At 48.6% G+C, this 17,707-nt stretch overlaps 1 protein-coding gene across 1 annotated transcript in view; it reads left to right on the plus strand.

Annotated features, from left to right (window-relative positions):
• The first annotated feature begins 7,291 nt into the window (after positions 1–7,291).
• iqank1 (IQ motif and ankyrin repeat containing 1) overlaps positions 7,292–17,707 on the plus strand; it is a 49,725-nt gene continuing 39,309 nt past the window's right edge. The window contains exons 1-3 of the mRNA XM_033040483.1: positions 7,292–7,351; positions 8,639–8,747; positions 10,242–10,355. Of these exons, the coding sequence (XP_032896374.1) occupies positions 7,349–7,351; positions 8,639–8,747; positions 10,242–10,355 (226 nt within the window). The 5' untranslated portion in view covers positions 7,292–7,348. The remainder of the gene's footprint in view (positions 7,352–8,638; positions 8,748–10,241; positions 10,356–17,707) is intronic.

Below are 17,707 nucleotides of genomic sequence, written 5' to 3' on the forward strand. Positions count from 1 at the left end.
TGCCTGGCTTTACTGCATTCCTCAGATAGCCCTTCCCCTTCTCTAGCGCTTTCTTCAGCGCTGGCCCTAGCTTCTCTCAGTTGCTCTTCCAGTCTATCTATCTGTCTCTGCATATTGGCTACCTGCTGTGATAGGCACGCTAGCCAAACTGCCTTTTCCTGCCCTTTACTATACGCTCTGCTTTCCGTCCATTGAGCTGCAGCTTCTGCGGGCTGCTCTGCTCTCAACAGTGCTATCACCCATTGTTTGGTGAGATTGATCTTTTTAAACAGATAAGAGGAGATTCTCTCCTCCATCTTGCTACGTTCTCTCACCCCCTCTGACAAATCACATATCCCAAACCACCGAGGTCCTGCCATGGTCGCCATTCTGTAGGGGTTTTGTGTTTCCCTTTACTCCACAAAAAGGATTCCCCTAGGTTCTAGACCTCGGAATTATGGTGGGATATGATAAAAGGTTGAATTGACCAGAGTGTGCCGATGAGAGAAAACAGAAACCAAGATGGACTCAAAGCAAGTCTAAAATTTACAGGCTTTATTAAACAATGAGAAATCGAATCTCACCAACACTACACAATACGTGGCTGAACTTATGCTTTAAACTAAGAGTATAGAAGGAAAACTATCGGGCACGTCGTAAAACTTACTTTACACAAGTTACTTGCAAGTACACTCCCCCTTTCCCTTTCTTCTCTCAACTATCCTATTTCGGGAACTTCACCAGGTCACCGGGATACTTACAGCTAGGTCGATCGGTTGGGCTCACGAGCCGTCCAGCAGAGCAGGAAGAGCAGGAAGAGAGAGCGAGTTCTGGCTTGACTTCGACTTTTATACCTGAGCTTCCTTTGAAACCCCCAGGTGGTCCTCTGGATAAAAGGGGTTCTTTCGATGTTTCCCAGTTTCGATCTGGCATGAACAATAGGCTTCCGATGATAAGGGGTTTGCTGATGTCATGATCCCTCGGCCTGATCGTTATCATCCCCGATGGTGATTGTGCTTGTGCTGGCCTGTTTACCACCGTCTGCTGAGGCTTGGTTCCTCCCTTTGTGTATCCAAGAGAATCTCGTTATCTCCGTCTCAGCCTTTCCTGTTCACACCGTTGTGTGATGTCCAAGTCCACAGGCCAGACGGGTTTGATTCTTGATGTGTATTGGGGGGGTTTTTCCGTTGCAGCCAGCAAATTTGTCTTTTAAAATATCCATGTGCTTATCCAATTTCTTCCATAATTTTGGAGGATTTGCCCAAATAACTTACAGCTGCGGCGTGTGATGTCCATGTCATATCCTCAGAGATGTGGACTCCCAGGTATTTAAAACAGCTCACCCTATCCACAGTATCCCCATTTATCCTCAATGGTGTGTTTGTCCTTTCAACATCTCCACTGACCTCCTTACCCCTCCTCCACATTGCTTCCTCTCCCAGTTTGACCTGGTCACCCCTACTGAAATCTCCAAACTCATCAGCTCTTCCAAACCTACTACCTGCTCCCTCGACCCTCTCCCCACTCCCCTGCTGAAGTCCTGCCTCCCCGTTCTCTGCCCCTACCTCACTAATCACTTCAACTCCTCATTGTCCCCTCCGCCTTCAAAACTGCTGCTGTCACCCCAATCTTAAAGAAACCTGGTCTTGATCCCTCCTCTCTCAACAACTACCGCCCAATCTCAAAGCTCCCCTTTCTTTCAAAAACCCTGGAGCGTATCGTTGCGTCACAACTTCATTCCCACCTCCTTGCGTATAACCTACTTGAACCCCTCCAATCTGGCTTTCGCCCCCTCCATAGCACAGAAACTGCTCTCCTCAAAGTCCTCAACGACCTCCTCACCTCTGCTGACACTGGTTCCCTCAACATCCTCATCCTCCTCGACCTGAGCGCAGCCTTCGATACAATGAACCATAACATCCTGCTCACCAGATTCAAAGACCTCGGCATTGAAGGTTCTGCACTCAGCTGGCTCCGTTCCTACCTTTCCAACAGATCCCACTTAATCTCTCTCCATAACCACACCTCTGCTACAGTCACAGTCACAGTCACTCAAGGTGTTCCCCAAGGCTCCGTACTCGGCCCCCTCCTCTTCATCATCTACATCCTCCCCCTTGGTCAGATACTCCGCCACTTCAACCTGGACTTCCACTGTTACGCCGATGACACCCAGATCTACCTCGGCACCAAATCCCCTAACAACCCCCCCCCCTCTCCCATATCAACTCCTGTTTGTCATCTATAAAAACCTGGATGCAACATAACTTCCTCAAACTCAACAGCGATAAAACAGAATTCCTCCTCATAGGCTCCAAATCCACACTCAGCAAAATCAATAACCCCACTCTCACCATAGACGGCACCACTGTCTCCCCATCTCCCCAGGCCCGCAACCTTGGCGTGATCTTTGATTCCACCCTCTCCCTTGAGCCTCACATCCGCCATGTCATTAAAACCTCCTTTCACCTCCGAAACATCGCCAAAATCAGACCCTCTCTCACACCTCCCGCTGCTGAAAGACTCATCCATGCCTTCATCTCCTCCCGACTGGACAACTGCAACTCACTTCTCCTTGGCATCAGCTCCACCTACATCAACCGACTCCAACTGATCCAGAACGCAGCCGCCCGACTCATCACCCACACCAAATCCTGGCATCACATCACTCCAGTCCTCAAACAACTTCACTGGCTTCCCATCTCCCACCGGATCACCTACAAAATCCTGATCCTCACCTACAAAGCCCTCCACCATCTGGCCCCCCCATATCTCACTGACCTCCTCTCCCACTACCAACCCTCACGGTCCCTCAGATCCACATCAGCCGGTCTCCTCTCCATCCACGTCCAACCTCCGCAGTTTTGGGGACAGAGCTTTCTCCAGGGCAGCTCCCAGGCTCTGGAACTCCCTCCCCCAACTGATCCGCAATTCCGTGTCCCTCACCATCTTCCAGTCCCGCCTCAAGACCCATCTCTTCACCTCTGTCTATCCTTAGCCCCACGTCCCCCTCCCTTTTCATCTGTGCTTGAATTGCCTCATATTGTGTTTTGAACTGAATTTCTGTCTTTAATTTGTGTACTAGTCATGTCTCTACTATTTATTTCATTCCGCTTACATGTTTTTCCTCTACTTGCTAAATTTTTGTAAGGTGTCCTTGAGACTCTTGAAAGGCGCCCATAAATAAAATGTATTATTATTATTATTATTATTATTACGTCCTCGGATGATGTGCCCTCCTAAAGTCCATGATCAGCTCCTTAGTGTTTTTGATGTTCAAGAGGAGGCTGTTGTCCTGACACCAGAGAGCCAGATCAGCCACCTCCTCCCGGTAGGCCTTCTCATCGTTGTCTGAGATCAGGCCCACCACCACAGTGTCATCAGCAAACTTGATTATTGAGTTGGAGCTGAACCTAGCCACACAGTCATGTGTGTACAGGGAGTACAATAGGGGGCTGAGGGCACAACCCTGGGGCGATCCTGTGCTCAGGGTGAGGGACTTCGATATATTCCCTCCCATCTTGACTACCTGAGGCCTGGCGGTGAGAAAGTCCAGGGCCCAGGCACACAGGGGAGTGTTGAGCCCTAATTCCAGTAGCTTCTTGGCCAGTTTGGTGGGGACTATCGTGTTGAAGGCTGAACTGAAGTCGATGAACAGCATCCTCATGTAGCTCCCTTCTGAGGCAGAGAATTCCACAGATTCACAACTCTCTGGGTGAAACCTTTTTCTCATCTCCATTCTAAATGGCTTACCCCTTATTCTTAAACTGTGGCCCCTGGTTCTGGACTCCCCCAACATCGGGAACATGTTTCCTGCCTCTAGCGTGTCCCATCCCTTAATAATCTTATATGTTTCAATAAGATTCCCTCTCATCCTTCTAAATTCCAGAGTGTACAAGCCCAGCCACTCCATTCTATCCACATATGACAGCCCCGCTATCCTGGGAATTAACCTCGTGAACCAATACGAGTTTATTCCGTGAACTAATACACGGTTAATTCAGTGCTGCCTGACCCTCTGAGTTCCTCCAGCACTTTGTGCTTTGCTTCAGATTCTAGCGTTTGCCATTCCTTATGTTGCTGGTGCTGATCTCAGTCTTTCAGTGAGAGATGGCCTCCTGTGCTCCCACATTGCAAATCATTACCTTCTGTTTGGCTGCACCATGGATGGGATAGTGTGGAAATGGGATAGAGCCTGCCCATGCACAGATATGGGATGGGGGGCTGGGCTGGGCACTGGGCTCTAGGCTGGGCTGTTGGATGGGCTGGGCGATGGGGGGTGGGTAGGCACCGGTCTCCAGGCTAGGCTGTAAGTTGGGTACTGGGCTCTAGGCTGAGCTGTGGTGGGCAGTAACCAAACAGAGCTTGATTCAGGACCTTTTTGGGGAGCTCAGTGACACAGCTGGTAGAGAGGCTACCTCACAAAGCAAAAGACCAGATTATCCTAATCTCTGGTGTTTTCTGTGTGGAGATTGCATGTTCTCCCTATCCCAAAGATATGCATTTCTTCGCTGCCGTGTGCTGGAGCAGCAGGGCGAAGGCTGCGGACTCCAATAGGATCAACAAGCTCATCAGGAAGGCTGGCTCCGTCCTAGGGGCAGAGTTGGATTCATGGGAGGTTGTCAAACTGCGGAGCATCTTGGAAAACCCATGACACACTGGTCAACCTGAGGAGCACCTTCAGCAACAGACTGGTACGCCAAGATGCAGCACAGAAAGCCACAGGAGATCCTTCTTCCCAGTGGCTATCAAACTGTAGGAATGGGAATACTTTATTGTCACATGTGACTAACCACAGTGAGATTCTTTGCTTGCATACACAATGTATACAAATAGCAGCCACCTACGATGCCTGCTCCCACTTTTGTCGTTCCCCACCGGGTTCTCCATTGTTCTCCCCCCTCCCCCCTCACGGTGGTCCTCCACACTCTCATCGACCGTTGACCGCGGCTCGACCAGCGAGGCATGGCCGCCGCTGCGAGGCTTCACCACTGCCGAGGCCCCATCGTCTCGAGGCTTCATCGCCACCAAGGCCTAACCGCTGTTGCCCCACTGGCCTGGGTCGGTCTCACTTCACGCCTCCGTAGTGCCGACCCAGGCCTCAGCTGCGGGCTTCTTAGGCCGCTCCGCCGATCCGGACTCCAGCCCGCGAGGGTCGAACAGAGGCATCAAGGCTCTCTCCAAAAAGTTGCTCTCCAAAAGGACACTCGACCTTCCTTGTCCGGCAGCAGCACCGTTGCCAGCTGTACAACTCCTCCCCCTTCTGCCGTGGGGTAGACTCTGAGACTGATCCCTCCCTCCCCAATCTTTGCACATCCCCAATCCTTCCCACTCGTCACTTTAATTTCATATTTCATGTATTTTGTGTTGCATGTTTCATGTATTTTGTGTTTTTATGCCTGTTGGCAGATCAATTTACCTCCTGGGATGAATAAAATTCCATTGTATCGTATTGTTTGTTGGTTAATTGTAAATTGCCCCTAGTGTTGGTATAGATGGTGAGATCTGATAAAGCTGGTGTGATCGATGGTCAGCATGGACTTGGTGCACTGAAGGGCTTGTTTCCATGCAGTGACTAAACCTCCACCACACACAACCGCTGGTGTGAAGCACATGGTCATGGCCTTTCCTCCCCACTCCACCATGCCAAACCAGCTGTCTATCTGCTTGTTCTAGTGACCGACTGCTCCAGCTCCCCTCAAACCTTTCTATCCATGTACCTGTGCAAATGTCTTTGTACCTGCCTCAACTACCTCCTCTGGCAGCTTGTTCCAAATATCCACGTGTGAAAATATTGGCCCTCCGGTCATTATTAAATCTTTCCCCTCTCACCTTAAACCCATGCCCCAGAGTTTTAGACTCCTGTACCCAGGGCAATGGATTCAGATTGTCATATAAACCAGGGTGTAATGAAGTTCCTAGTTTGCATGAAGCTGAGAGCATGCAGTATGATAATGATATAATAAATACGACAAGACCGGACTCTGGCGCAGCTTGGTTTTCAATTTGTAGTTCCAGTCTCCCTTGCCCTGGAAACAACACTGTATCTGTGCTATCTACACCCCTCACAATTTTAAACTTCCATATGGTCGCCACACAGAATATACCCAGCCTCCCCAATCTCTCCTAATAACGATGGCACAGTGGTGCAGCAGTAGAGCTGCTGCGTCAGCAACACACACTCAGCTTCAATCCTGACTTCGGCTCTTGCTTGTTCTCCCTGTGAACACATGGGCTTCCTCTGGATGCCCTGGTTTCCTCCCACATTCCAAAGCTGTGTAGGTTTGTCGGTTAATTAACCTGTAAATTGCCCCTAGTGTATAGGGTATGAAATTGACATTGCATAGCATAGATCGATGGCCGGCGTGAACTCTGTGGGTGAAAGGAGTTATTTTCATGCTGTATTTCTGAACTCTAAACTGAAGCACCGAAAACATCCTGGAGAATTCCTTCTTCACTTTTTCTATTGTGACCACATCCCTCATGTAATGTGGCAATCCCTACTGTCCACGGCACTCAAAGTGCAGTCCTTGATTTGTGCAGCTGCAACACAACATCCCATCTCTGATGCTCAAGGCAGTCTGTAAAGACAAGAGGGGACATATTGATTGGCATGGAGGAGTTGGGCCGAAGGGCCTTTCCATGCTGTATGACTCTATAACAATATGATCTGACTGTATAGCACACAAACAAAGATTTGTACTGTTTCTTAGTAAATGTGAGCACAGTCAACCAATACTTGCATTCTTCACTCTGGCAGCACTGAAATGTCCACAGCTGAAGCATTGATGTTGCCGGGCCTGCTGGCTTTGCAGTATTCACTATTTCCATTCAGTCCTTCAGATCCATACCATTTATGCTCCATGGAATACAAATCCCATCCTCTGGAATAAGTGGGACCACTGACCAACTTGGAACTTCCTCTGCCCTTTCTCCCTATGGGAAGGGTCTCTCTCTGACTAAGGAGGGGTCTCTACCTGGGGGGGGGGGGGGGGGGGGGGGGGTGGTTACTCGATCCAGAGGGGGAAAGGGAGGGGGGTTCTCTACCGGTGGGAGGTTCTCTACCTGGGGGGGAGGGGGGTAAGTGTTTTCAATCCACGGGGTGGGGGGAGGGGGTTCTCTACCAGGGGGGTGATTCTCTATACGAGGGGGGGAGGGGGTTCTCTACCGGTAAGAGGTTCTTTACGGGGGGGGGAGGTAAGACTCTACCCGCGGGGGTTTGTACCAGATGGATTCTCTACCCGGGGGTGGGGGGGGGGATTCTCTGTTCTCGGGGGAGCGGTCGCTGACCGGAAGTTGACGCAGGCGGTGCCCGCTCTCGGGCGGCGGGATTTCCGGTGCAGCCGTTGCCTGGAGACGGTTGACAGCGGCGATGGTGCGGAGCGTCTCCCCCCCCCCATCAACACCCCCACCCCCCACCCTCCTCAACACCAACCCCTCCCCCATCCCCCTCCCCCTCCCCCCACATCCACCCCCCCTCTCCTCACACCCCCACCCCGCTCCTCCCATGCCCCCATTCCCCACCCTACATCCTGCCGCTCCCTTCCCCTCCATATCTCTCCCCCTCTCCCCCCCATCCCCCCTCTCCCCGCCCCCCCCCCCTCACCCTCTTCCCCTCTCTCCATCCCCAAACCCTTCCCTCCTCTCTCCCCTCCCCTCACCCTCACACCCCCTCCTCACCCTTACCCTCCCCATTCCCTCCTTGCCCTCTCACCCCACCCCCTCACCATCCCTCCATAGCAGGGCGTGGATGGTGCAGAATCTCCCTCACCCACCTCACCTTCCTCACCCTCATCCCGTCCACACCCTCCCCAATCACCCTCACACCCTACTTAAACTCTCCTCACTCCTCACCTTCACTCCTCACCCTTAACCCTCATCCTCACCTCTCCTCACTCACCTCCTCACTGATGGCGGTGGGGTTGGTGCCGAGCGTGGACGGCACAGTGTCCTCACCCTCACACCAACCCTCCTCACACCTCATCTCACCATCAGCCCCCTGCTCTCCTCTTACTCCCACCTATCTCACTCACCTCCCTCACCTACCTCCTCTTCTCTTCACCACCTCTCACCCCTATTTCCCTCTTCTCTACCCTCATCCCCACCTCCCCTCCTCATCCTCCTCTCCTCACTCCCCCTCCCCATCTGCTCCTCACACTAATCTTACTCCTCCCTTATCCCCTCCTACTCACACACTTCTACACCTGCTACCTCACCACCTTCTCCTCTCTCCCCTTCACTCACTTGCTCTCCCCTCCAGCCCTCCCTCAACTGTTCTAACCGCACCACCCCCTCCCCTTGCACCATGCTCCCTACCCATTCCCCTCTCCCACTCCTCTCCAGCCCCTCCATTGCTCCCCACAGACTCCGTCAGCCACCCTGTTGACCCTGTTGAGCTGTATCTCCCCCTGTGCACTCTCTTTCACCCTCACATTTGCCCTGCCCCTTCCCCGTGTGCTCTGGCCCTTGTGCTGGGGGTGGTTGCTGATGGCAGTCTGGAGTTACAGGGATGTTCTGAGATTACTGATGCCATTGTTCAGTAACCACTCCTGGGCAACGTTGATGTTGATGTCTGGGCATTATCCCTCCCCACAGAGATCACCACCTGCGCTTGGACACTGCACACCATTTTGACTAACCAGCCACATGCTCTCTCTTTCAGCGATGCGCCTTTACCCGAATCCCTGGTGTTGTTAACACCATGTCCAGCCGTAAATCCAAATCAGGATCTGGAAAGGCGAGCAAAAAGTCCAATCAGCCAGCTAAGAAAGGTATGCAAACTATCTGCCCCCTCAGATGCCAGGCGCTGAAAGATGGAGAAGGGAGGTGTCAGAGGGGGTTGTCACTAAGCCACTGACCTCACCCATCAGCCCTGGCTCCAAAGTTTGAAGTGTTGTTGTAGCGTGTTATAAAGCAAACTCTGCTTCAATAAACTCTTAGCATCTGTGTGGGTCCATGTCAATACCATCCACCTTCACCTTCACCGTTGGTGGGCCCCGGAACAAACTGTCCCTTGTTGTGGCTAGAAGTGAAGAGATCTGTCAGTGGGGAGCCTTTCCTTGATTTGCCTGACCCGCTGAGTTACTGTCGAGCATTTTGTGTCTATCTCTGAGAGAAAGGAATGAGAAGATAGGTGATAACCAGAGGTCGCATGAACATATACACCCAGTGCACAGGCCAGAGTGCTAGCCAGTGACGGATCCACAGCAGGTCACTACACAAAGCAGGAAGGTTACTGTATTAGACTGAGGATGCTGGGGTTCATGGCAAGCCCACACCGCTCCCCACAGTACACTGACACATCCCCCTCACCCCTTCTCTTCTGACCCCTTGTGGCAGGACAATGTCCAGGCATGCACAGATAAACTGATTCTAAGTGAAATAAATAGAAATGGTGAAAGGTGGAAAAGATGGACACAGAGTCCTGGTGTCCTTGTGCAGAGAAGCTTTTGATAAAGTGACGTTTAACCATTGATTAAACAAAATGACAGTACAGTGTGGAGGCTGCTGTTTCGTGAGGATTGATCATCTGACAAAAAAAACAGGTGCATGAACAGGCAGGGAACAGATGGATGCAGACCATATCTGGACAGAAAGGATTTGTTTAATTTGTCATCTGAGCCGAAGGGCCTGTTACTGTCCTGTTAGAACATAGAACAGTACAGCACAGGAACAAGCCCACAAGGTCAATGCCAAGCATGATGCTGTTAAACTAATCTCCTCTGGCTGCACATGGCCCATATCCCTCCATTCCCTGCATACCCATGTGTCTATCAGACTGAAGAAAGGTCCTGACCCGAAATGTCACCCACTTCGAATAAAAACAGAAAATACTCGGCAGGTCAGGTAGCATCAGTTGAAGGAAAAACATAGTTAATTGTTTCAGGTTAGGGTCTCCTCATCCTGAAATATTGGCCTTCTCTCTCTGCAGATGCTGCCTGACCTGCCGAGTACATCCAGCATTTTCTGTTTTTGTTTCAACTTTCCAGCAAATGTAGTCCTGACCCGAAATGTCACCCATTCCGAATCTCGACCCAAAACAGCACCCATTCCTTCTCTCCAGAGATGCTGCCTAACCCGCTGAGTTACTCCAGCATTTTGTGTCTATCTTCGGTGTAAACCAGCATCTGATTCAGATTCAGATTCAGATTCAACTTTAATTGTCATTGTCAGTGTACAGTACAGAGACAACGAAATGCAGTTCCATTCTACACATTCTGTCTTCATTAACTCATTTACTTCTCTGGTGTTTCTTTATCCCTTAGATGTGGGAACTCGCACCCACAATCCCACCACTTCCGGCCGCAACAAGCCCAAAATTGAGAAGGGAAAGTTTGATCGTCAGTTGACCCAAGTTGAAAGCAGTGAAACCACAGAAGGTAATGTGCATCTCCCATGCTGAGTGCTCCAGGGTCCAAGAGCAAGGGACAGTGAGTGGGAAGAGAAAGTGAGGGAAGTCAGTGCTGAAAAGTTGCGAGAGGTGAGTGCAGTGCGAGAGGAAGTTAGGATGAAGCCACGTGTCCATGGCTGCCGCCTATACAACCAGGGACTTGCCCAACTTGGCTCAGAGGTCTTACCTTGCCCTCTCTCTCCCTCCCTCTCTCTCTCTCTCCCTCTCCCCCCCCCCCCCAGTGTGTTGCCATGTATGAGAGTGTCCAGGCTCCCCGCTCTGCCTCAGCCCTCCTCACTACCAGCCTCCTGGCCTACAGCAGCCCCGTGCCTGCCCTCAGATCCTCACTCTCCCTCTCCTTCCTGAGAGTTAAGAGCTGCGAGTGTTTGATTGTCCTATGTTATCGGCAATGGAACAATGAAAATCTTACTGTAGTTTTACAGGCCCGTTAAAACAATACAATAAAATAAATAAATATACAATCATCAATAAAGTAATAATCAGTAATACTAGTTAAACAGACCATAACAGTGCAAAATCCAAGTACACAACCCTTGTTTGAGTCGATCTGGCTTCTGCCAGCAACATTAGACCCCTCACTGTCAACAGCCATTGATATGTTGAGGGGATTGCAAGGACATACACAGGAACCTTACAATACTGAAGGAGATGCTTCTATCATTGTGTCTGTGCCATCTCTCTGAAACAGCTGTGCTCTGGCACCACTGCCCTGCTCTTTCTCACAATCTGCACATTTCCTACGATCAGTCTAATGCATCTTTGAAAAATGCTACTGAATGTGTCCCACGCAACCATCTAGCCTCGCATTCCAGTCTCACTTCATTGACATATTCGCTCTTCTGACCACTGGGCTTAGATCCAATTAAATCTCTTGTCATTGATCTGGCTGCCAGTGAGAAATCCCTCTCCTTTTGTACCCTCTTGACATACGTTGCAAATATTTGAGAGATCTGGCACCACAGGAAGATAGGGTAATGATCTGTAAAAGCATTGAGTATTGAAGTTGGGATGTCATGTTACAGTTGTACAAGACGTTGGTAAGGCCACACTTTCAATATTGTGTTCATTGTGTTCACCCTGCTATAGGAAAGGCAACATTAAGCTGAAAAGATTGCAGAGAAGATGTACAAGAATGTTGCCAAGACTCGAGGGATATTATGTTATAGTTGTACAGGATGTTGGTGAGGCAGCACGGAGTATTATATACACTTCTGGTCACCCTGCTATATCAAAGGTGCCGGTAAACTGGAGAGTGCGGAAAGATTTGCAAGGATGTTGCCAGGACTCGAGGGCCTAAGCTATTGGGAGAGGTTGAGCAGGCCAGGACTTTATTCCTTGGAGAACAGCTGGTTGAGGGGTGATCTCATAGAGGTGTATACAATTATGAGGGGAATAAGTAGGGTGAATGCCCAGGGTCTTTTGCCCAGGGTAAGGGAATAAAGAACAGGAGAATATAGGTTTAAGGTAAGACGGGAAAGACTATCATTATCTTTTAAGGGACACTTTTCATAAGATCATATCATAATATAATGTGATAGGAGCAGAATTAGGCCAATTGGCCCAACAAATCTACTCCGCCATTCAATCATGGGTGATCTATCTCTCCCTCCTAACCCCATTCTCCTGCCTTCTTCCCATAACCTCTGGCACCCGTACTAATCAAGAATCTTTCTATCTCTGCCTTCAATATATCCACTGACTTGGCCTCCACAGCCTTCTGTGGCAAAAAAATCCACAAATTCACCACCCTCTGTCTGAAGAAATTCCTCCTCATCTCCTTTCTAAAAGACCGTCCTTTAATTCTGAGGCTATGACCTCGAGTCCTGGACTCTTCCACTAGTGGAAACACCCTCTCCATATCCACTTTATCCAAGCCTTTCACTATTTTGTACGTTTCAATGAGGGCCCCCCTCATTCTTCTAAACTACAGCGAGTACAGGCCCAGTGCCATCAAATGCTCATCATATCTCATTCTTGGGATCATTCTTGTAAACCTCCTGTGGACCCTCTACAGAGCCACCACATCCTTACTCAGATATGGTGTCCAGAATTGCTCACAAAATTCCAAATGCAGCCTTACCAGTGCCTTATAGAGCCTCAGCATTACATCCCTGTTTTTGTACACAAGTCCTCTCGAAATAAATGCTATCACTTTGTTTGCTTTCTTTACGGCCGATTCGACTTGCAGATTAACTTTTGGGGAATCCTGCACCAGCACTCCCAAGTCCCTTTGCATCTCCGATTTCTCGATTCTCTCCCCATTTAGAAAATAATCTATGCCTTTATTCCTACTACCAAAATACATGACTCCGCACCTTGCTACACTATCTTCCATCTGCCACTTCTCTGCCCACTCTCCCAACCTTGTCGAAGTCCTTCTGTAGAGTTCCTGCTTTCTCTACACTACCTGCTCCTCCACCTATTTTCGTATCATCCGCAAACTTGGCCACAAAGCCTTCAACCACCCCGTCCAAATCATTAATATACAATGTGAAGAGCAGCGGCCCCAGCACTTAGCCCTGCGGAACTCCGCTAGTCACTGGCAGCCAAACAGAAAAAGCCCCCCTTATTGCCACTCTTTTCCTTCTGCCATCTAGCCAACCTGATATCGATGCTAGTATCTGCCCTTTCATCTCATCTTACTTAGCAGCCTCACGTGTGGCACCTTATCAAAGGCTTTCTGAAAATCTAGGTAAACAACATGTACTGTCTGTCCTGCTATTTACTTCTTCAAAGAATTCCAGCAAATTTGTAAGGCAAGACCTTCACAAAGCCATGCTGACTTTGGCTTATTTTATCGTGAACTTCTAAATATTCCGTAACCTCATCATTTGCATACATTGGGTATGCTGCAAAGAATTTCACTGTGCCTAGTCACATGTGACAATAAAGTTTTCCATTTCATTCTTTTACAATGTACTCTAAAATCTTACCAACCACTGAAGTCAGACTAACCGGCCTATAGTTCTAACTATTCTGCTATGCTCCCTTCTTGCGCAACAGGATAATATTGGCAATTTTCCAATCATCTAGAACCACTCCTGACTCTAGTGATTCTTGAAATATCACTGTCAATGCCTCCACAATCTCTAAACCCACCTCTTTCACAACCCGAGGGTGCAGTCCATCTGGTCCAAGTGACTTATCCACCTTCAGCCCTTTCAGCTTCCCAAGCACCTTCTCCCTAGTAATAGCCACTCCACTAACTTCCACCCCCTGACTCACTTGAATTTCAGGCACGTTGTTGGTGTCTTCCACTGTGAAAACTGATTTTAAAAAGTTATTCAACCCCTCTGCCATTTCTTTATTCCCTATTATCACTTCTCCTGCATCATTCTCCAGTTGCCCAACATCCACTCTTGCCTCTTTCTTACTCTTTATATAACTGAAGAAACTCTTGCTATCCTCTTTTATATTATTGGCTAGCTTACCTTCATATTTCATCTTTTCTTCCCATATTGTCTTTTTAGTTACCTTCTGTGGTTCTTTAAAAGCTTTGTAATCATCTGGCTTCCCACTAATCTTCGCAATGTTATATGCCTTCTCTTTTAGTTTTATACTATCCTTGACATTTTGTGTCAGCCACGGTTGCCTCTTTCTCTCCCTAGAATCGTTCTTCCTCTTTGGAATAAAAAGATCCTGCATCTTCCGAATTATTCCCAGAAATTCCTATCATTGCTGTTCCCCATTCAATTTCACCTTCTCCCTCTCAAATTGACTAAAACTTATCATGTTATGGTCGCTACCTCGTAATGGTTCCTTTATCAAATCCGGCACATTACAGGACTCTAAATCCGGAATTGCCTTTTCTCTGGTTGGCTCCACTACAAGCTGCTCTTGGAATCCATCTCGGAGGCACTCTACAAATTCCCTTTCTTGGGGTCCAGTACCAACCTGATGTTCCCAGTCTACCTGCATATTGAAATCTCCCATGACCACCGTAGCATAGCCTTTCTTACATGCCAATTATATCTCCTGATGTAACTTGTTTCCTATATCCTGGCTACAGTTTGGGAGCCTGTAAATATCTTTATATCAATAACAACATTTAAGTTACATTGGAGAGGTACATGAATAGAAAAGGTTTACAGGGATTTGGGCCAGGCACAGGCACAGGCACACGGGGACTAGCGTGGATGGGCATCTTTGTTGACATGGATGCCGTATGACTTTCTAAACTCGATTCTGTCACCTTAAACCTAACACTGCTTGAATTTCCTTAAAAGATTCCATGCGTAAGAAAGAACTGCAGATGCTGGGAAACTGAAGGCAGACAAAAATGCTGGAGAAACTCAGCGGGTGAGGCAGTATCTATGAGCGAAGGAAATAGGCAACGTTTCGGGTCGAGACCCTTCTTCAGAAGAAGTGTCTCGCTCCATAGATGCTGCCTCACCCGCTGAGTTTCTCCAGCATTTTTGTCTACCATGAAAACAGTTAATGAGTCAGGTGTAAGTTATTCAGCAGTTTTATTTCACAATTGTTAGCAAACACGGGATTGGGAGGAGAATGTTTCACCCTTGACTTCAAATGCTTTCTGCACAGTGATTACAGGTTCAGTCCATGAACTCTGCCACACAGGGAACATCATTGTGTATCATCCACTTCCTGCAACAGTGTAGCTTGCCTTCACAAACGACCCGCCATACTCACACTGCAATGTTTATTCAACACTTCAAACTCTGGCTGAGCTGTACACAGGAATAACAGGTTGCAGAGTGTTTCTGATACAATGGGTGTGGGCTGTTCCTCAAAGGCAGAGGAACAAAGTCCTGCCCTTCCTTCTCGCCCCAGCTCCCCTTTCCAACCCTGTCTAGCACTTGACATTGAATCTCCAACAGAGTAAATTCTGTGTCTTTGCTATTCTCTCTCTCTTGTCTTGCAACCAGTTGATACTTGAGAGGATGATCGGGTGATGTCTGAATTGCGAGTAATTTCAGCATTTCAGGCCAGTCGAACATTTAGTAAGATCATGGCTGGTCTGATTGAGGTCTCAAATCCACGTCCCCTCCACTCCCAGAAAGTCTTTCACCCCTTGCTCACCATCTCCCACTGGCTTAAACACGCTCTCAGACTCCGCCTCTACTGCCCTTTGAGGAATGGAATTCTAAACACCGTCGGCCTCTCGGAGAAGCACAAGAGGTACGGTACATTTTTCTTGAAGCAGTTTGCTTCTAAGCTGTGTTAACTGCTCTTCCACAACTGTCTTGGTGTCAAAGTCTGATCCAAGCCAACAAAAAAAATGGAATTACTTAGCAGGTTAGGCTGCATCTATGTAGAGAGGTAAACTGTTTCAGGTTAACAACCATTTCAACTGAATTGAATGTTTAGTTTAGTTTAGTTTAGAGATAGATCATGGAAACAGGCCCTTCAGCCCAGCAAGTCCACGGCGACCGACAATCACCCATACACAGGTTCTATGTGCCAATTAACCTACAAATCTGCACGTCTTTGGAATGTGGGAGGAACCTGGAGGAAACCCACACGGTCACAGGGAGAACATAGAAACTCCATACAGACAGCACCCATAGTCAGGATTGAACCTGGGTCTCTGGTGCTGTAAGGCAGTAACTCTACTCTGTGTCACCTTGCTGCCTACTAACCGAATGGCTGACTATAATCTTTGGAGTGCAGCTATTGCCGTGACAACAGCCGGGTGTTATTTTACTGGAATCTATCTGTAAAGGTAATGATGTGGACCAGCTTTCTCAACTGCAAGCTGACATTTCATCACCACTGCGTCCACTGAACTTGCACACGTATCAAATAATTAGGCAAGGAAAGAACAGACAGTGTGTTTGTGAGAATCCTTTCCACTTGGTCACCACAATCACCATTATTTTTCAGGCAGAAGAGAGAGAGAGGATTTCATTTGTGACTACCCCACTAGCATTTGGAGCAGGCCCCAGTTCCATAACGCACCAGCAACCACAACCTGCACATGCCCAAGCGATCAGAACAAAACTGATCCCACCTCCAGATCAAGGACAACAGAGGACAAAACTGATCCCACCTCCAGATCAACAAAGACCACAGAGGATCGCTGGGATGAGAATTGGCCAGAGTTTCCCATCAGCCAAGCCGGACAAGAGAGTGAAAGGCCTAACATTGAGTCCCAGGTGAAAGAGGCCATTGCCTCTGGGCTGGCACAATCAAATGATACCTTCCAGAAGAAGATAGATCTGCTTCAGGATGCATTTGAGACAAACAGCAGAAAAACTCAGAGGGCTATGGGGCAGATGTGTAACTCCATGAACAGGGTGAAGGTCAACCTGGAGATGGTGGACTCCACGCTGGAGACTATGAACTCCCGTCTGGTGGAATTTCAGAGGGGCATTAAGACCGGACTGAAGGAGCTGACTGTGGAGGTCGGCCACCTAGCATCTACACTTGCGTGGAACGGCAGAAACTCCCGGGATAATTTTGCCCCCAGTGGCCTGCCATTCCATGGCATGGGGTCGCCACAGTCTGTGCCCGATAACTTGTTGCACGGACGGTGAGCACCCACCACAACAGCAAAGGCAATCGCACGCTTCACCCCTGGGACAAGGCCCAAGATCATTAATAAAATACTGGAAAAAAACCTCTTGTGTTGTTTGCCCTAGGAAATAGGAAAAGTATTAAGCCTGGAATTAAGGTCACATTTAGGCCATAACATGACATTCTCATCATCTTCAATCTTCAGGGCTTGCCAATGAGAAAATGAGTGGTAGAACCTGGTCATATTATGCCCAACCCGTGTACTCTTTGACAGGAGCTATACCTGACTGTTCTGAACAGAAAACAGCACAGGAATTGGTCCTTCAGCCCACGATATCTGTGCTGACTATGATTCCAAGTTAAAAAAATTCCATGCACCATAATCAATATCCCTCCCCTTTCCTGCCTGTTCACGTGCCTGTATAACTGGATTTTCACTGCCACTATCATCTCTGCTTCCACCATCTCCACTGGCAGTACATTCCAGGCACCTACATCGTACATCTCCTTTCCACTCTCCCCCTCTCACCTTAAACCATCCCACTGCGGGTCTTCACATATCCACCCTTGGAGAAAAGACTGTCCACCTAATCTGTGCCTCATTATTTTATATACTCCATCAAGTAGTTTACATATTTTATATATATAATTTTATATATTCTATCCTCAAATTCTGGTGCTCTAGAGGAAACAATCCCTAACCTCTCCTTCTAGCTAATGCCCTCCAATCCAGGCAGCATCCTGGTAAAGGCATCACATCCTTCCTGTAATGGGGTGCCAGAACTGCACGCAATTCTCCAAATGTGGCCAAAACCCAGATTGTGTGGTTCAAGCTGAGGAAAG

The sequence above is a fragment of the Amblyraja radiata genome, chromosome 2 (genome assembly GCF_010909765.2).
Source record: "Amblyraja radiata isolate CabotCenter1 chromosome 2, sAmbRad1.1.pri, whole genome shotgun sequence".
In the NCBI taxonomy this organism is placed as follows: domain Eukaryota; kingdom Metazoa; phylum Chordata; class Chondrichthyes; order Rajiformes; family Rajidae; genus Amblyraja; species Amblyraja radiata.